Source organism: Vulpes vulpes, chromosome 16 (assembly GCF_048418805.1).
Source record: "Vulpes vulpes isolate BD-2025 chromosome 16, VulVul3, whole genome shotgun sequence".
Classification (NCBI taxonomy): Eukaryota; Metazoa; Chordata; class Mammalia; order Carnivora; family Canidae; genus Vulpes; species Vulpes vulpes.
In genome coordinates, this window is record NC_132795.1 from 69,617,427 (window position 1) to 69,640,577 (window position 23,151).

A 23,151-nucleotide genomic window follows, 5' to 3' on the forward strand; every position below is an offset into this window, starting at 1 on the left:
ATTTGAAACTGTAAACTGGATCGAGAGCAACATTTTAAATTGTCAACCATAAAAACCACTACACTCAGAAGAGGCTCTCAATTTAAGGGAGGAGGGATACTTAAAAATAAAAAAAGCCCTTAGTAAACATATCTTAATAGATGATTAATGTGAAAAGCTGGCCTCTTACAATAGAACCTCAAAAGAAAGTAGCCAAAAATAAAACATATATGCCATCAACTAAGTAACATCAATTCATACTGGATTAACCTTATGCCTGTGATTTCAAATAACAAAACCTAGGAGACTCTAACAAACATGCCCTCTCAGGCTTTCCCCACTAAGAATGATTAACATGATATAATCCTGTGAAGCATTTGCAAACTGATGCCATCATTATTTTCTTAAATCACTCTTTGAAAACAAAATCAAACAAACTGAAAAACTGCATGATGCTGTAAAGTGACTTCCAAATCTTTAAAATTGTAAAGAGATTTCTTTATTTCTTAAAATTTCCCAAGCATGCCTGAGTAAATATGTACTTATCCAGCAATGCTTTAATTAGGTTCCCTTTCTAGTTTGGTATTTAAAAGTAATGCTTTCATCTCACAATTCTAAAAACTTTTCTAGGTCACACTGATAACAGTGAGGTCCATGTAAACACACTCTACTAGACTTACTGGCTTTAGTAGAAACTAACTGACTTTAATAAACCAGTCTGTTCTTCATGTTCAGCTAACTCCAAGCACTTCTGAGGTACTGCACAGACATATCTGTGACATAACAAACACTTAGGTTTTTTCGTACAAGTTCTGATGAGGCCTTAGTAGAGAAAGTATTTGCTTCTTTCCAAAGACAACCCTTACTCATCTTTAGGCAACAAGTTAACATTTGCTGAATTAAGCGAACTCTGACAAAATTTAAGTGTAAATATAACCAAACTCTAGACTAGGATGCCAAAAGAACACGTGAGAACTTATAAGGAGTTCAGAAAGACAAGACAGCTAGCTACCCGCTGTCAATAAATGGAGCCGCTGACTTCACAGAAAGCCAGGCCTGGGTTGGAGGGGTACTTGCACGCCCTAATGTATGTACCACAGCTGGAACTGTCAAAAAAAAAAAAAAAAAAAAAGATGCTAATATATATTCTTGATGTGAGACGATCATGTCTGCCAAAGGCCTTTGTGTAGGCAGAGGGGTAAGGGAGTGGCTCCTGTTTCTTTGCAATACATGAAGACTCTGTTTGGAGGAAGGAGTCCACCACATCTTCCTTCCAAGATCTCACAGCTAACAAATCTATGGGGCAGTTTATTAATTTTTTTTTCTTAGAAACTTTTATGTTTTCTGACTACTATAATTTAGATTCACTACTGATCTCGCTTCACACAGAGAAGTCATTTTTCTCTTGCTTTCCTTTGTTTTTAATTTTTTCCACTTCCACTCACCTCCCTAAAATTTTAATTGCTTTAGAATTTGTAGAAATGATAGAAATGAATATAAGCAAGCATGGGTTCTCTTGATGAAAGAAAAAGCAAATAAACTGCTGGGGCTGATGCTAACTTTTACCCTGGACGTGGGGCAACCAAAATCACAAAGTAACAAATCCCAACTCTAGGGCTAAAAGAGATGACCATGTACCATGGTCATCTCCCCAAAGGGGAAAAGACTGGGAAGAGACAGAGAAATGGGGTATTTTAATTTTTTTTTTTATGAAGGAAAGGATAAATTCTAACCCTGAAATAAAAGTTTGGTTTTGACTCCTATATATACTAAAGAGATCATTTATACATGGTTTAAAAAAACCCAACCAGAATGTGCTATCATTATGACGGCACGAAAGGCCTTGCTCAAAACAACCCTTCCCTAAGAAATTTTCTTTTCTTGAAGTTTACTAAAGTAGCACACCAAACCACAGATAAACATATCTTGCTTTTAGTAATAATTTGGTAAACTTCCATGAGATCAAAATGAAGATGCATAAACCAGACAGGAAATTTAGTGAAATATGTAACAGGTTCAAAAACATAACCAAAGTATACCAACTAACATAGTAATCTTAACTTAGACTATTGAACAGGTTTGTTCTTAATATTTGTATTGAAACTGAACAAAGAATGAGAAAACATGCTAATCAAATATGTGGATGCCATGGGAGTAGGGAGAAATAGTTAACAGTATCAAATCAAGACTCAATGGAAAAAGAGCATAAACCATTAGGATAAAATGACAATACAATTAAGTATTCTTCATTTGTGCCTGCCTCTCAAAAAGGTAAAGAACGGAATGGGAGAAAAAGCTGGCCTGTGAACAACTTTTATGGGAAAAAAATTAGCTAGAGGCAACATTCTATTTGAGGCAGAGGTAGGACAATGCATCTAAATATGAAAGGTAATATTGTCATATTAACATTTTTGATGCAGGGGGTCATTACCACATGGGGTTCTGAATCTGGATGCAATACTTCGAGTAAGTGGAGAATACCCTAAACGGGTCCTAATGAGAAAACTGGGGAGCAGACGCAACCAATTGAGGAGCTGTGAGGTCCAGGAAAGGACTGGACTGAAGCTGCCAGTGTGAACTTGGCTGCCTGAGCTCAGCATTCTCCCCCTTTCAGGCTGGGACCATCCAAAAGCAAGAAGGAAAATGGAAAAAAGAAATAGAAACTTAATTTCCAGCAAAAGTGAGAGACAGCCTTGAAATTACCTGTGTTGACTTCTAAGACCTCCAGTTCAAACAGGAGCCAAGGAGGGGGAAGTGGAGGAAAACAAAGGAGAGGAATCCTAGCAGCAGCACATCTCAAGGAGCAAAGAAGAGGGGAGTATAAAACACACATACTGATTTCTTAAATATACACCTCCATAGGTTAAGGACCTGTAATGGGCAAAACCACTCACCTGCAAAGAGGGTTGAGAATCAAGATGGTGGGGTGCCAAGGGTCCTTAGTCCCAACGAGCCTCATTTTGTGGCAGTTGCCAAGAAAGGAGAATCTGTACACAGTTTCCCTACAACCTCGACTTTTGGGCCATTTCTTTTTGCCAGTCACCGACAAATATTATTATCTTTCTTTCTTTCTTTTTTTTAAGTAGTCTCTAAGCCGATGGTGGGGTTTGAATTCATGACTCTTTACATCAAGACTTGAGCTGAGATCAAGAATTGGACATTGAACCAACCAAGCCACTTAGGCACCCTTGTCCTTTCAGTTTTAATTGTCATCTATCTTATGACTGAGGCTGACTACCTCTACTTTGTTAATAACAAAGGGAATCTCTATTCCCCAAAGAGTTCTGATTGAAGCTTTAATGCCAATAAAGGGCTAAAAACCATTTATGGTTCAAATATCCCCAAATATTCCCAGAATTACCTTCTGGGACCTAGAGGGTAGACAATGCTTACTTACCCCGGGGTAGTAAAAAGGAGTGAGATCACCAAGAATCCAAATCAGTGGATTCTATTCATGCAAATGTTTTTTTTTTTTTTTTAAGATTTTATTTATTTATTCATGAGAGACACAGAGAGAAAGCAGGCACACAGTCAGAGGGAGAAGCAGACTCCATGTAGGGAGCCTGACGTGGGGCTCGATCCTGGGTCTCCAGGATCAGGCCCTGGGCTGAAGGTGGCGCTAAACCACTGAGCCACTCGGGCTGTCCTTGTTCCTGGTTTCACACCCAGCTCCGATCTTTCCTGGTTAAGAGGTGCCAAGAGGTGACTGTGAGTTTGAACTTTTACTGAGAAGCTGAAATTAAAGAGCTAATTGAAGCACGTAAAGTACAAAGTTCTCAGCATACATCCCTAATCCTCTAGTCTTTAACTAATAAAGCAAAAATGGCTGTCAAGCTTTAATCTCTCTCTCTGGCCAGTGCTGGCCTTTACTTTGCAATCCTCCTCTTCACAAGGCTGGATAGTGGACACTTGTCTCATTACCACTCGGCATGAAAATAACTTCCCTGGCATGTGTTACAAATGAGCTCAAGCTAAAGTTCTAAACCAACAAACTAACCTGTATCGTATCCTTAGTGAAAGTACAGCCCAAGATTTAAATGAACAGTGGAGAATATTGCATCAAGTACTATAAGTAGCCAGAGCCTCAATACTCAAGCATTCTCACATATGAAGTCCAAATGGTCAACATGCAACTTCAAAAACCCTGGACCCCTCCGGATTCCTGTTATGTTCAAAGAGGACCAAGAAGAGTCTTAAAAATACTACAGAAGAGTTTGCAGTTAAACTGCAAAAAGAGTTCTATAACCATCAATGTCCTTCCTACAGAGGCGGGTTAAGTCCTATGTTTTCTTCCACAAGCTTGTGCTGAATATTTCCAGTCTCCTTAGTTTGGACAGGCACTGGTTTTCTAAACTAGAAACAGAGTATAGTTTTCAGAATTCAGACTATAAGCAAATAAAACAAAGATTCCTCCAACCCCAAAATACTATTAAATAATGGGTAAGATACCATGTGTTGTTATTTACATTAAAGTCCACTGTTTAGTATCAATACAAGGCTTTCTTGTTGTTTGGGTTCTTTTTCTGCCATAAGAAATAGGAGTCAACAAGGTGTATGAACTAAGGAGAAATGGAAACTACTATGAATGAGAAATTTGGAGCTGTGAAGTATGTACTAAAAAGAAAATAAAATCAAAAGTTTTTTTTGAGTCCCAAGTGAAAATAGAAATAACATTTCTATGAATTACAAATGAAAAAGCTGTGGGTAACCACAATACCAATGTTAACAGTATTAATGAATTAAATGAGCAGGTAGTACAAAAGGTATTTCCCCACTACAGGGTAGAACTAATCCCACTACATTAACAACTAGGTTACAGAACAGCAGGGTATATTACACCCAATGTAATTTTGTTCTCATCCCTTATATCTTTTTTTTAAAAGATTTTATTTTTAAATCATCTCTACAGCCAACATGGGGCTGGAACTTACAACCTGAGATTAAGAGTTGCAAGCTCTACCGACTGAGCCAGTCAGGTGCCCCTTTCATCCCTTACTCTTAAATGTACCTACAGGGGAGGTATTTATTTTAAAAAAACCTCCCAAAGTTAAGGCATTTATAGAAAAAAATGTTTTTCTTGTGAAGAAGTCTGAAGTTTCAGAAAAATATGTACACATGCACTTGGACCCAGAGGCCAAGAGAAGAAAAGAAATCAGGTCAAGCCTGAGCTCGCCAACTTAAACCACAAACAGAAACAGCCTTTGCAGAACTGGTATGATGCTGTCTCTGGGCCCCTGCTGTTCTGCATCTAAGCACGATATGATGATGAGTAACTGTGGGGCAGGGCCTGAAGCTTTTACAAGCAAGGAAAACATTTCAAAAACCACAAGGAAGGTGAGGCCTCCCAGTCCCAAAGCATAAGCTTTCCTTCTGAAGTGACCTGCGTAGTAAGGCCAGGGAAAGGTATCATGTCAGGAGGGCACAGAAAACATTCCTTCAAGTGTCTGGCTACAAATGTGAATAAAGGAGAAAACCAACTGGACAGTTCCCTTTTCCCAGTTTACCTCTTCTAGTCGCCGCCTCTGTTCTTTCTGCTGCTCGATGCGTTTCTGCCTCTCTGCCAGGAGCTGCCTTTTATACTCTTCCTGCTCCCGGAGCTGCTGCTCCTGCAGTAGCTGCTGCCTCCGAAGAGCCTCAGAACGTTCCTTGTTCTCCTGTTGCAGTCTCAAGAAATCCCGACGAAGTGTCGACTCACCAGGCACATTGACGATGGAGCTGGAGGAGGAGGCAGGACTTTCAGGGCTGTGCACAGATCACTCTGCCCCCCAGATGAGACCAGAGCCTCAGTGTGCTGCTCCACTTCTCATTCATCCTCTTGAGTTCCTCCCACTCTGAGAATCAGCTAATAAACCCAGGGGACTAACTGTATCTACAAGTCTACAGTATGACATCTTTCATCTATTTCACAAATATCTCAAACTCCATTCTGGATGTTTATTCAACAAGACATCTCTACTTAGGATTCTCACATCAATCAGCTCAAACTCTGTAAAAAGAAAGTTGAAAATCCCTGTCTTTCACTTCCTCAGTTTCTCCTTGACCACCTTACTTTCCACCAGGTCTTTATCACGTATGCCCTCCCATTGCCTATTTCCAGAGTAAGCAGCTGAGCCCAAGAATGAGACACAGCACAGATGAACAGTACCACTGATAGCTGGGCTTGCAGCTGAGAGCCACTGCTCCACTTCTAATACCAAATAACATGGTACATCAATCTCCTTAAACTGCCTATTTCCTTGTATCATACTTCTATCCAAAACAATTACATTGCTCTTCAGTTCAAATTAAAGTATTTAATCTCAAATGGATTCAAATATTCTCCTATGTAAGAGAAAAAGGTATTATGGAGTTGTATCAATAAATTTTCTTATCTCTTTCTATGCTCTCTTCAAACTCCCAATGCCTGTATATAGGTCCCCACAGGTCTTTGAACATATCCTATAGGCCTCCTTTTGTTCAGTGAGTCAAATTATGTATAGCTGAAATCATGAAGGACTGCCAGGTGAGACCATTATTAAAATTTTAAAATCCCCTATTCCCTGAATAATTTAGTTACTATAAGGTTCATACTACCAAACCTTCAACCTTCTGTTTCACTGTACCTTGGGAAGGCACAGATAACCAAAATATACACTATGAGTTGGATCAGGACAGAATATACACTAGTAGAAGAAATGAAATGCTAGTAACCACACCTGTGGGGAAAGCAAAACAAAACAAAACATTTTGGGAAAGACTGCAGTGTTTTTCAATGGAGGTCCTACTCGCCCATGGGTAGGACAATTCTTTACTTGTAGGACTATTTTATACACTGTACAACATGTACCGTCCATGCCTCCTGGAGCAGAAAGTGCTAGTGGCAAGCTTCCTTCCCCCAGAACCAAACACAACCCTACACATCTCCCAAATAACTAGGGGAGGGGAAACAATGCAATCTTGGTAAAGCACCACGGGATAAGAGGAACCAGAGAGGGACAATGTTTATAAGAATCTTTCAAAGAATGAACAAGAATGAAGAAATTAAGGCACTTTCAAAGTACTTTAAAATTTCTTGAAATCCTGGCAAAAACATAGAACAATTTCTTCATAAAGCAGGGAGCTGAACAATGAGTGGCCTTGGCCACTCAATCATTACCTTGGCTCTCCTTCCTGTTCAGGCACTTCCTCCTCTTCTTCCTCACTCCCACTGTACTCATATTCGGTTTCATCTATAAAGAAAAGAGCATGATAAATGGGATAGTTACAAATCATGACACATGCAGGTACAGGCAAGCATCTCCAAGAGCATTACAGCAGAAAATAAACAGTATGTCCTTTAATGAAAAGGACAATGCACACAGTGAATCTGAGGGAAGGAAGGGTGTGACACCCAATTCCCACAGGCAATCCCCTGGGCTACCCTTCCTCCCAGGAGAAGAGTAGATTCCAAAGCATCAACACCGTCGCTGATGGGATGCACTGGTGAGGGGGTACAGGGCTGTGAGAGGGGCTTTCAAGCTCCTGACGTATAAGAGAAGTCACCCCCGCAACGCATCAGCAAACTTGGAAAGTCCCACCAAAGCCAAAATGCAAAAGAGAGCTTCAACTGCCCAAACTAAGGCAACTAGGAGAAGTCGTTTGGTTATTGTTAGCACTCAGGGAGCTGCTTAGAGCACAGCAGAGGGAAAGGTCTGCAGGACTGGCAACAGGTGAAGCACAGGAGGTACTCAGGGCATAAAGACACAAAATCAAATGTTCTCACAAATTCATCTCACAAAGATGAAGCCAGGGAAAAACTGATGCAGTGACAATAGAGCAAAAGGAGACCAAAGTTGCTTCTCTTTCAGCAGATTAAGCACAAGTTTCAACACGAGCAACCTGTTTTCACTTCAACAGATTTTATGCTATTTTTCCCAAAAGTAACAGTCCATTTTATTGGACCTTGTATCTAATGTCAGCACTGCACTCCAGAGAGCAATTAAATCTAGAAAAGTTGAAGAGATTTATAAAACAAATCTATTCACAAGTAAAACTTATTTCCAGCTTTTTTCAGAGATACAGAAGTTGAAAATCAGTGTCCTGGTAAGAAAAACAAGTCTGAGAACTTAAAATGGGGTTCAGTCTATATTATATATAATTGTAGAAAAATATATCTACAAGTTCATCAGTCTCTATGACATTAGTTCTTTTCATTGCTAGACAATCCAAACTATGTAATTTTAAAGAACCTAAAAATAGGCTAGCTTCCAAAGGAAATTCCAACCTGAAGAATCTTTAGAATCCTTCAAATAGTACTCTGTTATGTTTAAAATTGTGTACTATGAACCATTCCTTACTGATGAGGGGCTGAGGGTATTTGAAAGGTAAATGAAGGCAAAGGAGGGGGGAAAAGGTCATTGTGACTTGGAAACTAAAAAATGAAGATAAAGTGCTCCACTGTTCCCACCTGCAAATGTGCACAGGACTCCAGGCTGAGCACTTGGTAAATGCCTGGCACACAGCGAATGTTCTAGGACTTTGAGCTATTATTAAGAAAGTACATACTGGGAAAATAATCCAGTGTACAAATAACCTTTTCCCAAGGAAAAGCTTTGTTTTCAAACTTTAGTTCACTTGTTGCTAACTGCATAGCTTAACGTACAAAGCTTAATTACTTTTATAACTGAATATGCCAGAGGGCCTAAAAAGTTGCTGTGAGCATCACTGATGATTTAGCTCCGAAGACTGAAATGAACATGTAAAAATCTTGGTATAGACGTCCTAAGAGGACTGCGAACAACTCTTATCACCTTGAACTTAAACTTTTTAGTTTCTTCTTTGGCCTTGAAGTTTGAATATCAAGAAAAATTCTTTATCAAGATGCCAGTTATTCAAATGTTGTTCTGTCAAGTTATGGTAAGAATTCATAAAACAGAAAGATCAACGTGAGTGAGAGGCCTCAGGGAAGGCTGTGAAGACAGTGATGAAGCCTGACTGCACCTTGCTGGACAGAGGGAGACAGGGCACTCCAGAAAGGTGGACACAGAACATGGAAAGATATAAAACCAAGATACTGGGAATAGAAAGGAACCTTAAATAATTAGCATGAGGGCATGTTCATGCTGTGCCGTAAGGAGAAAAAAGTAGTCAGGCACATACGTGGCCCAGGTCTAACCACGCCACCTGCACAGAGTAAAGCAGTACGAAGTCCAGAAGGTTCTTGAGCAGGAGAGAAACAGGTGAACACACTGATGATGATGTTCACAGATGATGCTCAATAAACCCTGAGTGATGTATTCAGAACACAAATGCCCATAACGAAGTAAAAGGGGCAGCAAAGACATGCTCCTGTGGGGGAACAAGAGAAACATCCCTCTGTGATGACCAGACACAGTGCTGTCTGTCTGGGGTTTGCCTCGTGACCCACCATGCAGCTCCAGTCCACTCTACCCGAGCCACGGTGGACCTAGACTCATGATTGACCTGCAGAGCAGAGACCAGCAAATCCAGCACTGGCCAAGAGAGCATACACTCCTGGCTAGAAAAGGAGTGACCTATTCTAGTGGGCAAAACCCTAAAACATTATTTTTTAAAAATGAAAATAAAAACAAGTTAATACCTTTCTCTCCTCTCTTCTTTCTGGTCCGGTCTATATGGTCCTTAAGCTGGATTCTAACTTGCCTTTCATTTGGCTGATCCCTTATAAAAGGATGTTTCAAAAGCTGCTCTGTGGAGGGTCGCTGCATGTAATTCTTCACCAGGCACCCTTCTATAAAACTAAAAAATTTCTTTGACCTATAAGAGGAAGTAAAAAAGGTCATCAAATTTCCACTACAAAGAGCAAAGCTCCAAAATATCAGTAAATGTTAGTCTGAAAACATACTAGAGCTACAGAATTCACCATGAACATTCTGCAAATGCACAGGAAAGTATTAGGAATTTGGGACCACTGTGGATAAAGAGCATCACTTAAGCACAGTTTAAGAATTACACATCACCGACAACATACCACAAACAGAGCTTTAAAGGAAGTCAGATTTTCATGAACTGGATTTAAATGTAATGTTGCTTATTAATCATTTAGTCACTGGAAAAGGCAAGGGGGTAATAGGGAGGTTTTTGTGAAAATAAAGGCAGGGGACAGCAGATGTCAGGAACCTGGAAGACAAGGACAGACATACAGATGAGGAGTCGGTAAGAGACCAAATGCTGGGGGCTCTTGAACCTGTTAATATGACAGTTCCATCAGAGTTTCCAACTGCTTTATCTGTCAATTCTCTATGCTTAATGTACAAAGGTAGAAATGCATAATAACTCTGAGGAGGGCAAGGACTCTGTAACCTCCATTTACCCTACCAGTTACTTTTACTTTTGCCTGTTTTTCCATGCCTGGCACATGTGACCCCCGATCCCCAGGCTTGGCCGAGCCACTCACCCATCCTGGCTGTTGAGACTCAGGTAAGATTTTCCTGGCAACATTTCACTCCTACATCCCCAAAGTTAGGAGCCTTTCCTAACTTGTCTTGTTTGCATTTAATAGACTGTATACTTCATGTTTATGTTTCTGTCTCCTCTGCTGGGGTACAGGTCAGGAACCGTTACCTATTTTTCAATTTGTTGACAATGCCCAACACTGAGCGTGAGCAGACCACAAGAGGTATATAATAAATTTTTGTTGAATGAATGAGTTGTTCAGTCTTTAAAAATGTAATTTAGAAAATTAGTTCAGTTCTTTCCAATTATTTCACTGCTTTAAAGAATCATTTCCACTGTCTTGTATTTGCATTCAAACTTACCATTTTTTTTCAATTCAACAAATATTTATATATCAACAGTTTACATTTGTTTATGCTAGGCTAAGAAATACACATAGGAAATAAAGTGGGGGAAATCTATGTACACACAACAGTAGATGTGTAAATTAAACTTACAGAAGAAGAAAGATAAGAACTACTGCTATGGAAGGTTAGACATCAAGAAAAAGTAGGATAGTTAGTATTCTAGAGATGGGGGAGAGAAAGAGAACCCTCCATTCCAAAATGAACAAAGGCAGAAAAGTACCAGAGAATAAAGAATCATTTTCTGATGCTAGTATGAAAAATGGAAAAGAACAGAAAAACTGATCAGGGTCTGTTCAAGAGAAGGGCCCTCAAAATCACTCGGCAAAGTTGTGACTGTGGTTAATGAGAAACATGGAAGGTTCTACACAGTTGTAGTGTACCTTGTTCTAACATAGAGATTCCTAAATTCCACTGCCCACAATTTGAGGACTTTATCAAAAATACAAATACCTGGATCACTCCTCATACTTAACAAACCAGAAACACTTTGAGACTGGAAACCTAAATTAAAAGATTCCAAAGACTCCTAACTCTGGGAAATGAACAAGGGGTGGTGGAAAGGGAGGTGGGCAGGGGGTGGGGGTGACTAGGTGATGGGCACTGAGGGGGGCACTTGATGGGATGAGCACTGGGTGTTATATGTTGGCAAATTGAACTCCAATAAAAAAAAAAAAGATTCCAAGGGGATTCTAATGTAACATGTCTACAAATTAACATTTGGGAAATGATAGTCTATAATATATTCTTTAAAATCAATGGTCAAAGTTCTGCTGGAAGAGAGTTCACTGATCACTTCTCCAAGACCAGAAGGATAAATCTACATTGGTGGATAGGAAGATGGCAATCAGAAAGGAGGAAGAACAGTATGTTTGCAATCATCTCATTTTTTAGAATACTTGGGTAAAACGACAGCAGTGATATAAATGAATGAAAATTAATCTAATCAAGTTTAGAGAAAGTTTTGTGTAAGAACACAGGAAAAACTTGCCATCTAGATCTTCTCTTTACGTTGCTGTATTATACACAGAATGGTTAATCCCAAACTGCAAGTAACATATCAGAGTGGGGCTAGCTGACAAGACTTGTGAATTGGGAGATACCCTGAGACAGAGCATAAATTCCATTTTCTAAAAAAATAGCATTATTTCACTTAGCTGGATAGTGTTACCCCGGCTGCACAGCTTACTCCTTGATGACGCCCACTGTCCACATTTGGTTTCCTTAGGGTTGGCCACCATAGATGTCCAGAGTTACCAAATTTCAATACAAAAGACCAACTGGGTCTAAAATCCTGGCAACTGTACAGTCTTGGAGAACTCTCTAAAAACTGGAAAGTACAACTAGGCAAGCTCAGCTATCTGGAGTTGAATATGGTTAAAGACAATATAAAAAGAATGAGAAAAATCCTGCCAGCAAATAAAGGGTAGGGAGAAACACTGAGGAACAGGAAGAAGTATGAAAGAAAGAGTAAAAATACGTGTGTGTGTGTGTGTGTGTGTGTGTGTGTGTGTGTGTGTAATGCCCACAGATGGGAAAAGAGAGCTACAGGACATCAGAAGATGAGCAACCAAGAAGAAAAGAGCTGACAGCAAGAGCTAAAAGACCAAATCCACAAGAAAAGAAGGCTTGATTGATATTGAAATCCTTTGCATATTTTACAACTAAAGTCAAGAACCCAAGAGGAGACACACTTACTGGAAAACCAGTGAGACTAGTTTCAGAAGGGGAAAAAAACCACCATGAGAGTAGGTGGGCACTAGGAAGATATGTACCCAGGAACACACAAACAGAAGAAGGGGAGAGGGCCCACATTCATGAAGAGCTTGAGTGGAGACAGAAGTGACAGGAAAGCACTCAGAAAAAAGTTCAAGAGGAAACAAGTGAGCAAACCTCTCAGGCAAAAACAAAACACTACCCTTTCCTCAAAGACTTTTAAAACTAAACCAAACTAACTATTGCCCACACCACTACAATTAAAGCTTTCACCAGGGAGGGTCACCATCATCTCCCTTCACTTTGATAAGGGATCTTTGTTGAGCAAACATGAGGGCTGCAGGGAGAAAGAAAGGTGGCAGCCCAAAGACAAGACAGGACCATTCCTTTCATTTCTGGAATGAAAAAAGATATACCTAATTGCAATGTTTTGCAACAATTACCATAAATGCCTTCATTAAAATTAAAATTCGAATCCTATTTCACCTGTGAAGCTGCAAAGTCAGTACAGCTTTCCTTTGGAATGTGAAAATGCTTATTAGCAAAGTAGTATACTTAAAAGTGGGCTTAAATGTTAAAATGAAACTTTTTCTTTAACCATGTTACAGTGTTTCCTATGGTCACTTGTTACTATTCTGTAATTAAAAGAGAATTTTTATCAAGGAAAAAACATTTTTAAAAATACACTTCTTGGGATCCCTGGGTGGCGCAGTGGTTTGGCGCCTGCCTTTGGCCCAGGGCGCGATCCTGGAGACCGGGGATCGAATCCCACGTCGGGCTCCCGGTGCATGGAGCCTGCTTCTCCCTCTGCCTATGTCTCTGCCTCTCTCTCTCTCTCTCTCACTCTGTGACTATCATAAATAAATAAATTAAAAAAATAAAAAATAAAAAATAAAAATAAAAAAAAAATAAAAATACACTTCTTTACTGGTGTTTCAGGGCACTGGCTCTTAGTTCTTTGGGAACTGGAATGGCTAGAATTTGGTCTTGGAGTGAAACTGAAAAGGAACAGTTTTTTGTGAAAAGGAAAGAGCAACAACAACAACAAACCATACATAGCTTACCATTTTTTTGACTTCAGCCTGGGAGGAGGGTTTCTGGGAATGAGAAACAGTGCTCTCATTGGATGCATGTCACAGAGAGCTGGGGAGAGGAGACGGTGGCGTCAGTATGGCACTTATTTTACTCATTCTTAATTTCTAGGCCTCACTCAAAATATCAAATGCGCTATCCCATCATCTGACTGACAATCTTTACATCAAGGCAGTCTAGACATCCAGCTATGAACCCTAGGGCATACCCTGAGTTCCCCCATTTAAACACAACAAAACATGAGGAGGTCAAGAGCAACAAGAATTTACAATTTCAAACTGACAGTGGAAAGTTTTTGTAAATCAAAAATAAATACAGATTCACAGTCTTAAAGGAATAAACAGCTTAAGTTTCTAAACCAAGTTTTTAAACTTTCTGTAAGATCGCAATGAAAATAATTATATTGTCACAGGGTCATTGTGAGGATTAAATCACACCCTGTTTGTAAAGGCAGTCATACAGTGCCTAGACACAGTAAGCTCAATGAAGCCCTCCAGAAATGTTAACTGTTCATTTGCTGTAATATTAGGAAGGAGCAAAGATGAGAGAATACAACAAACTATTTCATTCCGTGCAAGTACTATTTGTGTTTCTATTATTTGCCCAATAAAGCTAAGTCAAGTGCACATGCACGCATTAACATGTTACAATAGGTAATGTGCATTTTCATATGTTTATTTACCTTCATGAGAATTTTACAAGGCAGCTGGGAAATGGGGGCCAAAGAAGACAATCTATTCCCACCGTGAGAGAAAACTGAAACAAAGGATCCAGGCAATTCGTCCCTGCCTCAATTCCTCACATGGAAACATGAGGAAACACATGGTAGTCAAGACTGACATCCATTTCTGTATTGCAAACTAATTTTTAGCTGTTGGAAATTTTTTTCATTCATTCAACAAATATTTATTCAGCAGAAACTCTGCAGCAGACAAGGATGCATCCTTTGTATACCCCTTTACCAGGGGGACCAGCAGATAATGCTGTTTTGTCTCTCTGTTCTCTACAATTCTACCTGTCTCTGCTCAAAATTCAAGTTTATGACACTGTCACTGATTTAATCCAAAGGAGAAACAAATTTCACAAGTAACCAAAAAGCAAAAAATAAAACAACCCCAGCCTTATTCTACAGATAAAAAATTATGCCTCTGTTTGTAAAGTCAAAACGTTAAGTATCACTAAAATTTCATGTGTTAGGATTTAGTTTCACTAAAGTTTAAATTGTAAAATGAAACACTATTGCCTATTATCTGATGTCAGCCAAACTTCAGGTTACACATCTGAATACAACTTAAATAAAAGATAAAATGTAACCCACAGACTTCAGGGATCTTTAAAAGGAATAGTGGGTGCCAAGAATCCTTTCACATCTCAAACTTCACTGTACTTATGCATCCTTCATCTGAATGTCCCACCAGGAACTGCTTTACTCCTGAAGCTGTTCTGTCTGAAAGCTTGAAACTAGGATTAAATCACATGTAACAACTGGGCTCAAAAGGAAAGAAGACTACTTACGGGGAGCACCTTCTGCCATTTCAATGGCTGTGATGCCACAAGACCAAAGATCACTCTGCAAAAATAAAACGGTGTGTTACAGGTACTGGATCAGATATGAAACCACTAATTTAACACTGCCGGCTACTCACACAAATGATATAAAGGCATTTTTCGGTATATAAACTGAAAAGAAGTTTGCCAAGAAATTAAAAGCAAACACATCTGTAACGAATACCTTCCAAATAAATGAATGAAAATATAAAGATAAAAACTGGTATGCTAATTAGAACCACTCACATCTAGGACTGAACTAGAGGTGGTCCATGGAAAAGCTTTTCTTTAACTGCCACCATGTGCTCTGTTCAGTATGTTTTCTCATTTCTTTACATTCAATACCTTAAGACTCTTGGCCCAGATTTATGTTTAATTTTGTATTTTATGTTACTATCTCAAATTTAATTAAGATGTTAAAGTTTTAAAGGCTAACTTAATGTAACACTGTATGTTAATTATACTTGAATTAATAAAATCTAGCGTAGTTCAGTATTTTGAATCACACTGCTAAGCCTCTCCATTCTCCCCTCAAACTTATAATAAGGGGTGAGCAATAAGCTGCCTTTCTGTGCATGGAATCTCTTCCTTCTGAGTCCCCTGAAATATTCATCTTCAGATTGGAATTTTAACTGTATTCCCCACTCAGATACAAGTTCTGTGAGAGCAGGAACTTTTGTCTGTTTTATTCGCCTTAGTATCCTCAGAATGGTGACTGGCATGTAGTAGGCACTCAATAAACATCGGCTGATGAATGAAGTTTTATCAGCCAATTTCTTAAAATCCAAACAAGATTTTTAAAAGCAAACAATGGGTAGTTATTGCCATTAACATTCTCTTGTTTATGTGCAATTCTAATGAAAGAATTACTTAAAGTTGCTTAGTTTAAGCGTTTTCTAAATAACCTATAATTATGTTACACAATTCAAACATGTTTGATTACAAGAAGGATAGGCCCAAAAATTTCTCCCTTATTTTTATGAGTTTTTTTTCCTACTATAGCGCGCAAAGGAGGGGTTTCACCCAACTTGACCCAGTGACTAATCACTGGGTCGTGGGACATGCAGACATTCCATGCCACCTGGTGTGATGCAACACAAACCATACTCATTTCCTAAGGCAATTTTCCTTTCAGGTTTTTCTTGATACTAATTGAATTTCTCCAGTTTTTTTTTTAATTTTTTAATTAATTAATTAATTAATTTATTTATTTATTATTTATGATAGTCACAGAGAGAGAGAGAGAGAGAGAGGCAGAGACACAGGCAGAGGGAGAAGCAGGCTCCATGCACCAGGAGCCCGATGCGGGACTCAATCCCGGGTCTCCAGGATCGCACCCTGGGCCAAAGGCAGGTGCCAAACTGCTGCGCCACCCAGGGATCCCGAATTTCTCCAGTTTATAAGAAACAAAGTAAATGCCTTATAAAGATTATAAAGTTAAAATTCAAAAATGGTAAGGCATATCTGAACTGTAGAATAGGCCTCTTCAACAAGTCAATGTCATGAAAAAAAGGAGAGGGAGTTGGTTAGCCTTGATTAAAAGATACTCTGTGGCCAAACTACCAAATACAATGTTTGTCCTATATTAAATACTCCTTCGGATAAATCAGATATAAACTAGTTGGGTCTAATTATAAATTCTGTATTAAGAAATTATTTTTCTTTAAAAAAAAATTATTTATTCGAAAGAGCACAAGCGAAAGAAGGAGCAGAGAGAGAGGGATAAGCAGGCTCCCTCCTCGATGTGGGCTCGATCCCAGGATTCTGAGATCATGACCTGATGCTTAACCAACTGAGCCACCCAGGCACCCCAATAAATTATTTTAAATTTAATTTACTTAAGCATGACAATATTTTGGGTATACTAGAAGAGGTTTTCAAATTTTGGAGATAACAAAATGATGTATCCAAGAGAGGAAAGTCATACAGTCTATATAATCTATTTTAAAATACTCCAGCATGTGAAAACATAAAATAAAAATTCCTCCATACCATATGCTTAAAATGAGTTTCATTAATTGGGTATTTGTGTGAAAAAACAAACAAACAAACAAACAAAAAAACCTAAAATACACTGGAGAGTATAAAGATATGAACTCAACTTTGAATAACATTAACAGGTACATAAACACTCTGACTCATTTAATTATGGCAAAACAAATTTTTTTGTAATGATTTTTGTAAACATATTCAACCTGAATCTGATGATAAAACAAATATAGGTTTTACACTGGAATTGAAAAGTGTATTATTGATACAAGTCCCTAGAGGTCACTCTAATAATTTAAATATATTTGTGTACCAAATCAAGCTGTAAAGCTCTTTAACAATACTCTATAATTTCACATAGACGAAACTATTGCTATATATTCTGAAAATATTTTAGAACTATAATATCTGATTATAATATATTCTTCAAATTTAAAAGGACAACAAACAGGGCAAAGTATTTAATTTACTCATGACAAAAAGTTCTATGCACAAGACAGTGTCACGCTGCCATGAAAGCAGTGTACTCAGGAAAACCAAGGTGACAGAAAATGAACAACAATGAGACAGCATCTCAATACTGTGCTGGAAAATCTGCACCTGCAACAAGGTTCCTAAGTCATCCTCACTGCAACAGCAGGAAGGGATAAGGGGTGTGCAATTTGTAAGCAGAGCCCCTATCCCTCAGGAAGACTAGGGACCCAATGAGGCCAAGAAAGCAGGTGCCTCTTACTCTGTAATCATAGGTGGCATCTGGGTTCTCATCACAGGCAATAACCTCAGGAGCCATCCAGTAGGGGGTGCCTATGAACGTATTTCTCCTCCCAACGGTCCGGTCAAGCTGAGCACTCACGCCGAAATCAACTGTGGGAGGAAGAAGGGGTAGAACATAATTAACAAACCACAAGATGAAGAAATGTGAGGCGGAGGTATCTGCAGTATAAACTCAAGGAGTAATAAGACTTCATGGACGTGCAAACACCTTAAGGTCACCAGCATCAATAAGGAGAATGGTCTCTAGAGCAAAGCTGCCCAAATGACAAAATCTTCTACCAGTTTGCCAGCTCCTAGGAGGTCTGGATCCAGCCACTTCCCGGAGTTGCAATGACAGTGACCTCCAGAGGGACTTTTAGACTAATTAGGATATTCGGTGCTTGTAGGAAACATACCTGCCACAAATTAAGATCAAGTCATAGAAAGCTCCAAGTTCAGGAGAACTGACTAACACCCATGTGACTTGGCTTCTTAAGCAGCACTAACCACAAAAAGAGAAGAAACCCACAAAGGTTTTCTGGAAAGTACACAGTAATGAATTCAATAAAAAGAATCTAGCTAAATCACAAATATACTAAGACATTCTTCTCAAAGTACCTGGGACTTCTGATTTTTCAGAGTGACCCCCACATCCCACTCAGCTGAATGATGATGGTGGTCTAGAGGAAAGTTCAAGGATGGTAGACAGAGCTAGCAAGAAGATTATGGTCCCTAAAGGAATGTTTGCCCACGATATCACTATGCACACTGCTATTACCCGTAGGACTGCATGAGGGGAAGCTCCTGCCGAAGGGCCTATGGAGGGCTGAGATCACTCACAGGGGTTGGGTAACAGATTCAACTTCTGTAGGCAAAACATGCTCAGGAAACCACCTGACCAGGAGGTAGACTCACATGTTCTGACACAGACACACATGGGCCAGGCAGTACGTGCCATTTGTAGTAACTCAGACAGTAGTCACGAGTGATCACCAAGTGATTACGGAAGAATTATCACAGTCCTAGCACCAGGGGGCCAGTGCAGGAAACACACACAGCTTACAGAGTCACCGAGAATGAGAACAATTCAAGTGCCTCCCATTTAAGCTTTGAGGGGATTTCCCAAATCAGCACACTCTTCCTCCACAGATGGCCAATAAATGGAGGTACTAGGCAAGAAGGCAATAATGAAGATTTTGTTTTTAAGGTTTAACTACTGCATCTAGGATTTTTGAAAGATGGACTAGAGTCTCATAAGCGTAAAGAATTTTTTTTGTGTGATACCTTAGTGGAAGAAAACTTAAGGCTAATTGTTTAAAAATTTGACAGAAACATTATATAAAAGTGGGATTGAAAAAAGTTCAAATCCGGGTAAAGGAAACAGGAAATAGAGAAGATCCACTATAAAATCACCTCCAGGAAGATACCTTGGACTCCATCCATCTATGCATAAATTTACTGAGTATCTAAGTATATTTAAGGCACTAAGCTAGATGTCAGATAAGAATGCTCTTGTAAATAAAACATCATAAGTTGCTATACTTCCAGAACTTATATTCCAGTACGTAAGTCAGAAATATAAGTAAACAAATAGCTGTATAATTATAAACTGTGATCAGGATTAATGAGGAAACAAACAGCAGATCAGAGGGTCAGGGAAAGACTCTGAAAAGGAGGAAAAAATCGCAACTTCCAAACTGCCCCCCAATGGGGAAATAGTATGTGCAAAGAACCGTGTGGGACATTGCAAGGAAATTAAAAAAAAAAAATGAACTAGAGAAGAGAGAGGTGAGGATGGTCACAAAACAGAGCAAGAAAATAGTAGGGACTACGTCTTTTTATGGGCCATGGTAAAAAAAATGTATATTTTATTACAGTTGAAACAGGAAGCCACTAATGGTCTTTAAGGAAGAAAGTGCCGTGATCTGATTCAAACATTATTCAGTCTATTATATGGAGAGCAAAGCACGGGGGACAACCCTAGTAGAAAGGGAGGCTGGAGCCAGACAAAGCAATAAGCCTAATTCCCAGAACAGAAAGAGAAAATGTGGCTAATAGACTGAACTTTTAGCTAAATGCCAACAAGGTTGGGAGTGCTGCTGGTATGTACTAGGGGCAACTATTAGATCATGTGGCACATGCATCACATACCAAGCTTCACCTCTGCATTCTCGGTCAGCAACACATTCTGGCCCTTGATGTCTCGGTGAATCACGTGATGGATGTGAAGATGTGCCAGTCCCTGAAGAGGAGAGACAGATCTGAATTTTAGTTCCTTGTCGCAAATAAAGAGCCTAGAACACACTTTTGATAACAAAGTGGACATACAGAACTAAGGTTTAATGAACCCCATTTAGAACATACTACAATTCAATTTTAGTGCATTTTCAGGATGATATCACCGATAGTACCGCACAGAAAGAAGTATCCACTCCCAGGTTCCAACAGGTTAGGTCCCCCGTGTGAGCAACATGACCAGTTTCTAGCCGCTCCTTGAAGACACACACTAGATTACCATCTGCAGTTTCTCTGCTGTAATTTGTGCTATTTGTGTACAGGGTGGTTCCTTTCCCACGCTACACGTCCATCTTTCAGTGGGTGACCCTGTGGGTATATGTGAACTAAACCCATCCCATGGGAAAAACAAAGAGCCAGAGTGGGGTTTCATTCAAGTCTGGCTCTTGAGCACTGCATAGTTTTCCCACCACATAGTGACAAATTGCTAACTGCTGATCAATCCCACCGCCACCCCAAGTGTAGAACAATTCTGCCATCGAAAGAGCTTTATGTTCAAATAAAATTTCTTTCTTTCCCAAGGAAATAAACCCTACTGGGCATACAGCACTTTCGGATGACCTTGTTTTGGGAAGAAGGCCCAAGAGCATGTCACTTATGAGAGGTGGTGGAAGAACAAAAACACATTTTGCATCCAACTATGAACTGAGACAAAAATGTGTCATTCTCACAACTCCTGTCCTTGTTCTGTCTTTAGTTAGAGGAGCCAAATGTATAGCTTGCCTCCTTAAGATACAAACAACCTATTTATTCTGAAATGTCTCAATTCAAAAAGGCTAGATCAGAAGTACAGGTTTATTTAATATTCCTGTTTGATTTTTTTGTGTGAGGTTTTATTGTTATCAATACTGTGTAGGATATGCATTAAATTTAACAGCTGCTCTAGAACACTAATTTTTCTAACACCGGGGGTATCTAAACAATAATTTACTAGTCTGCTTATAAAGCAGAATAGAGCTTACTTGATGGCTCTGTTTATTTTTCCACCACACAGGATGTGCCGTGTTACACCACAAAGCACCGACTAGGGGGAAAAAGCACTAAAAATATATGGTATGTTAGTGCTATAGTTAGGAAGAAAGTCTCTCCTTACAGCATGGCATAATTCTGAATAGCAAAGAATAAAGAACAACAAAAAAAAGTAGCTTTCCTAATTCTTTCATAATTCCTACTTTTACTACTTTAGTTCATTTTAACTCTCTTAACTTTCCCAAACTCCTTCTACACAGGACTGTCTTAGCAAACACTGTGGCCTGCATGCACTCTTGTTTCTCATGAGCAATAAATATAAGAAACATCATCCTGGTCCCATTGCTAAAGGGTCGCTATATCTCCAGGTGAAACCCCTCAAGGTGTGTCTAATAGCTTGTAGACAACACGAACTCGAGTTCCAATTATTCTGAATGAGCTGTCTGAAAAGAAAGAATGTACATTCAACTACTCCCATGGCAAAAGTAAGCCACAATTATCCCTCCTTAGCAGAGACAGTCCAAATAGAAATACTACACTAAATACCAACCTAGAGCAAATGCATCAATGTTTCAAAGCTAAAAAACATTTTTCCTATAACTATCTCATTCATGGACATCCAGCAAAAGAATAGTCAAAAGCTGTCCCTCCAGTTCTGATTATGAAACACTGTAAGAACCCATACACACTATGAATATCAGTTTCTACTAAAATGCATCAAAAGCTGTATAGACTGTAAACATGGAAGCGGGTTGGAATGAATATGCACTGGCTTTGTTGGTAAACCTTTGGTCTCGGGGTTCCAGTGGGCAGGCCCAAGAGAACTTTCCTGCTTATGTCTGAGGCCTATAAGCTCATGACTCTCAGTCTTTTGAAGCTCTTAACATAATAACAACATGTGAATCTAACACCTACGAAAGAATGAGGACAAGTTTTGCCATTGCAAAAATAAGCTAACCCAGCAGTGTCTTTGAGAACCCAGGTTATCCGCTTGAGCTGGTTCCTTCTGTTCCCATGACAGCTCTTCTGTCTTCTTACCATACTGCTTTCTCTTTACCAAAGTGGATTCTCAGTGATTCCTGTGAAAAGCATTCACTAGCTTGTGACACACTGACTCTTCCAGAGGCTTGTTTTTAGTTCACTTAGACTTCTGTCATAGGAAAAACTCTCACTCTAGATGAAATGTAAATGAAGGAAATCTTTGTTTCAGGTGCCACCAAGGTGGAAAACATTTGATGTATCTCAAAACAATGTCCATGAAGCTATTATATATTCAGGTCAATCAGGGCCTCAAACAACCTGGGCATCTTTGAAATGATGCCTGAGATCAACGGAAGTAAAATAGCTAAATATACCTATTACATGATAGGTAAATAATGCCATATATATATATATACATATATATATATATATACACACACACACATACACACACACATACATGTAAATTATCTTTGATGGCTGAAATACAGTTGATACTCGCCTAGGACATTTATACTAAAATCTAGTTCTCTGTTTGAGGAATCCCACACTGGAATTATATATAGAAAAGGTATGTGTAAATATGTGTTTATAACAGGAAATAATGACAAAAATGAATATTTACTGACAATCAGTTATGTACTCAAATTTTACACTAAATGATTCATATACACCAACGCAATGAATTCTCGTAACAATGGTACTTCCCTCATAGGACTGGTATCTACATTTTATAGAAGAAGGTTAAGTCCTGAAAGAGAAGTAACTTCGCCAGGGGTGTGCAACAGGTAAGAAGCAAAGGCAGGACTCAAACCCATATCTGACTCACTCTATAGCCACTGTTCTCTCCCACCAACCATGCCAAGAGCTTTATTTGTTAACAAATACATCTGCCCACTTGCTGAGCTCCTTCATCCTAGTGCAAGGCAAGATGCTTAATTTTCCACTTTTAGACTCTGCCTCCTATAATAACCAAGAGAGATAGGACCCTCATGTTTTAATAATGAAATCTGAGAATGATTACAAAAAGAGG

At 39.1% G+C, this 23,151-nt stretch overlaps 1 protein-coding gene across 50 annotated transcripts in view; it reads right to left on the reverse strand.

The window, feature by feature from the left end:
• The window catches only part of MAP4K4 (mitogen-activated protein kinase kinase kinase kinase 4), a 191,104-nt gene that overhangs the window by 46,955 nt on the left and 120,998 nt on the right, over positions 1 to 23,151 (reverse strand). For all 50 annotated transcript variants that reach the window (XM_072741448.1, XM_072741443.1, XM_072741438.1 and 47 more), the window contains exons 6-12: positions 20,025 to 20,115; positions 17,854 to 17,984; positions 15,099 to 15,153; positions 13,556 to 13,634; positions 9,557 to 9,732; positions 7,115 to 7,187; positions 5,484 to 5,694 (exon numbers count right to left, since the gene is read on the reverse strand). In XM_072741448.1, the coding sequence (XP_072597549.1) occupies positions 5,484 to 5,694; positions 7,115 to 7,187; positions 9,557 to 9,732; positions 13,556 to 13,634; positions 15,099 to 15,153; positions 17,854 to 17,984; positions 20,025 to 20,115 (816 nt within the window). The remainder of the gene's footprint in view (positions 1 to 5,483; positions 5,695 to 7,114; positions 7,188 to 9,556; positions 9,733 to 13,555; positions 13,635 to 15,098; positions 15,154 to 17,853; positions 17,985 to 20,024; positions 20,116 to 23,151) is intronic.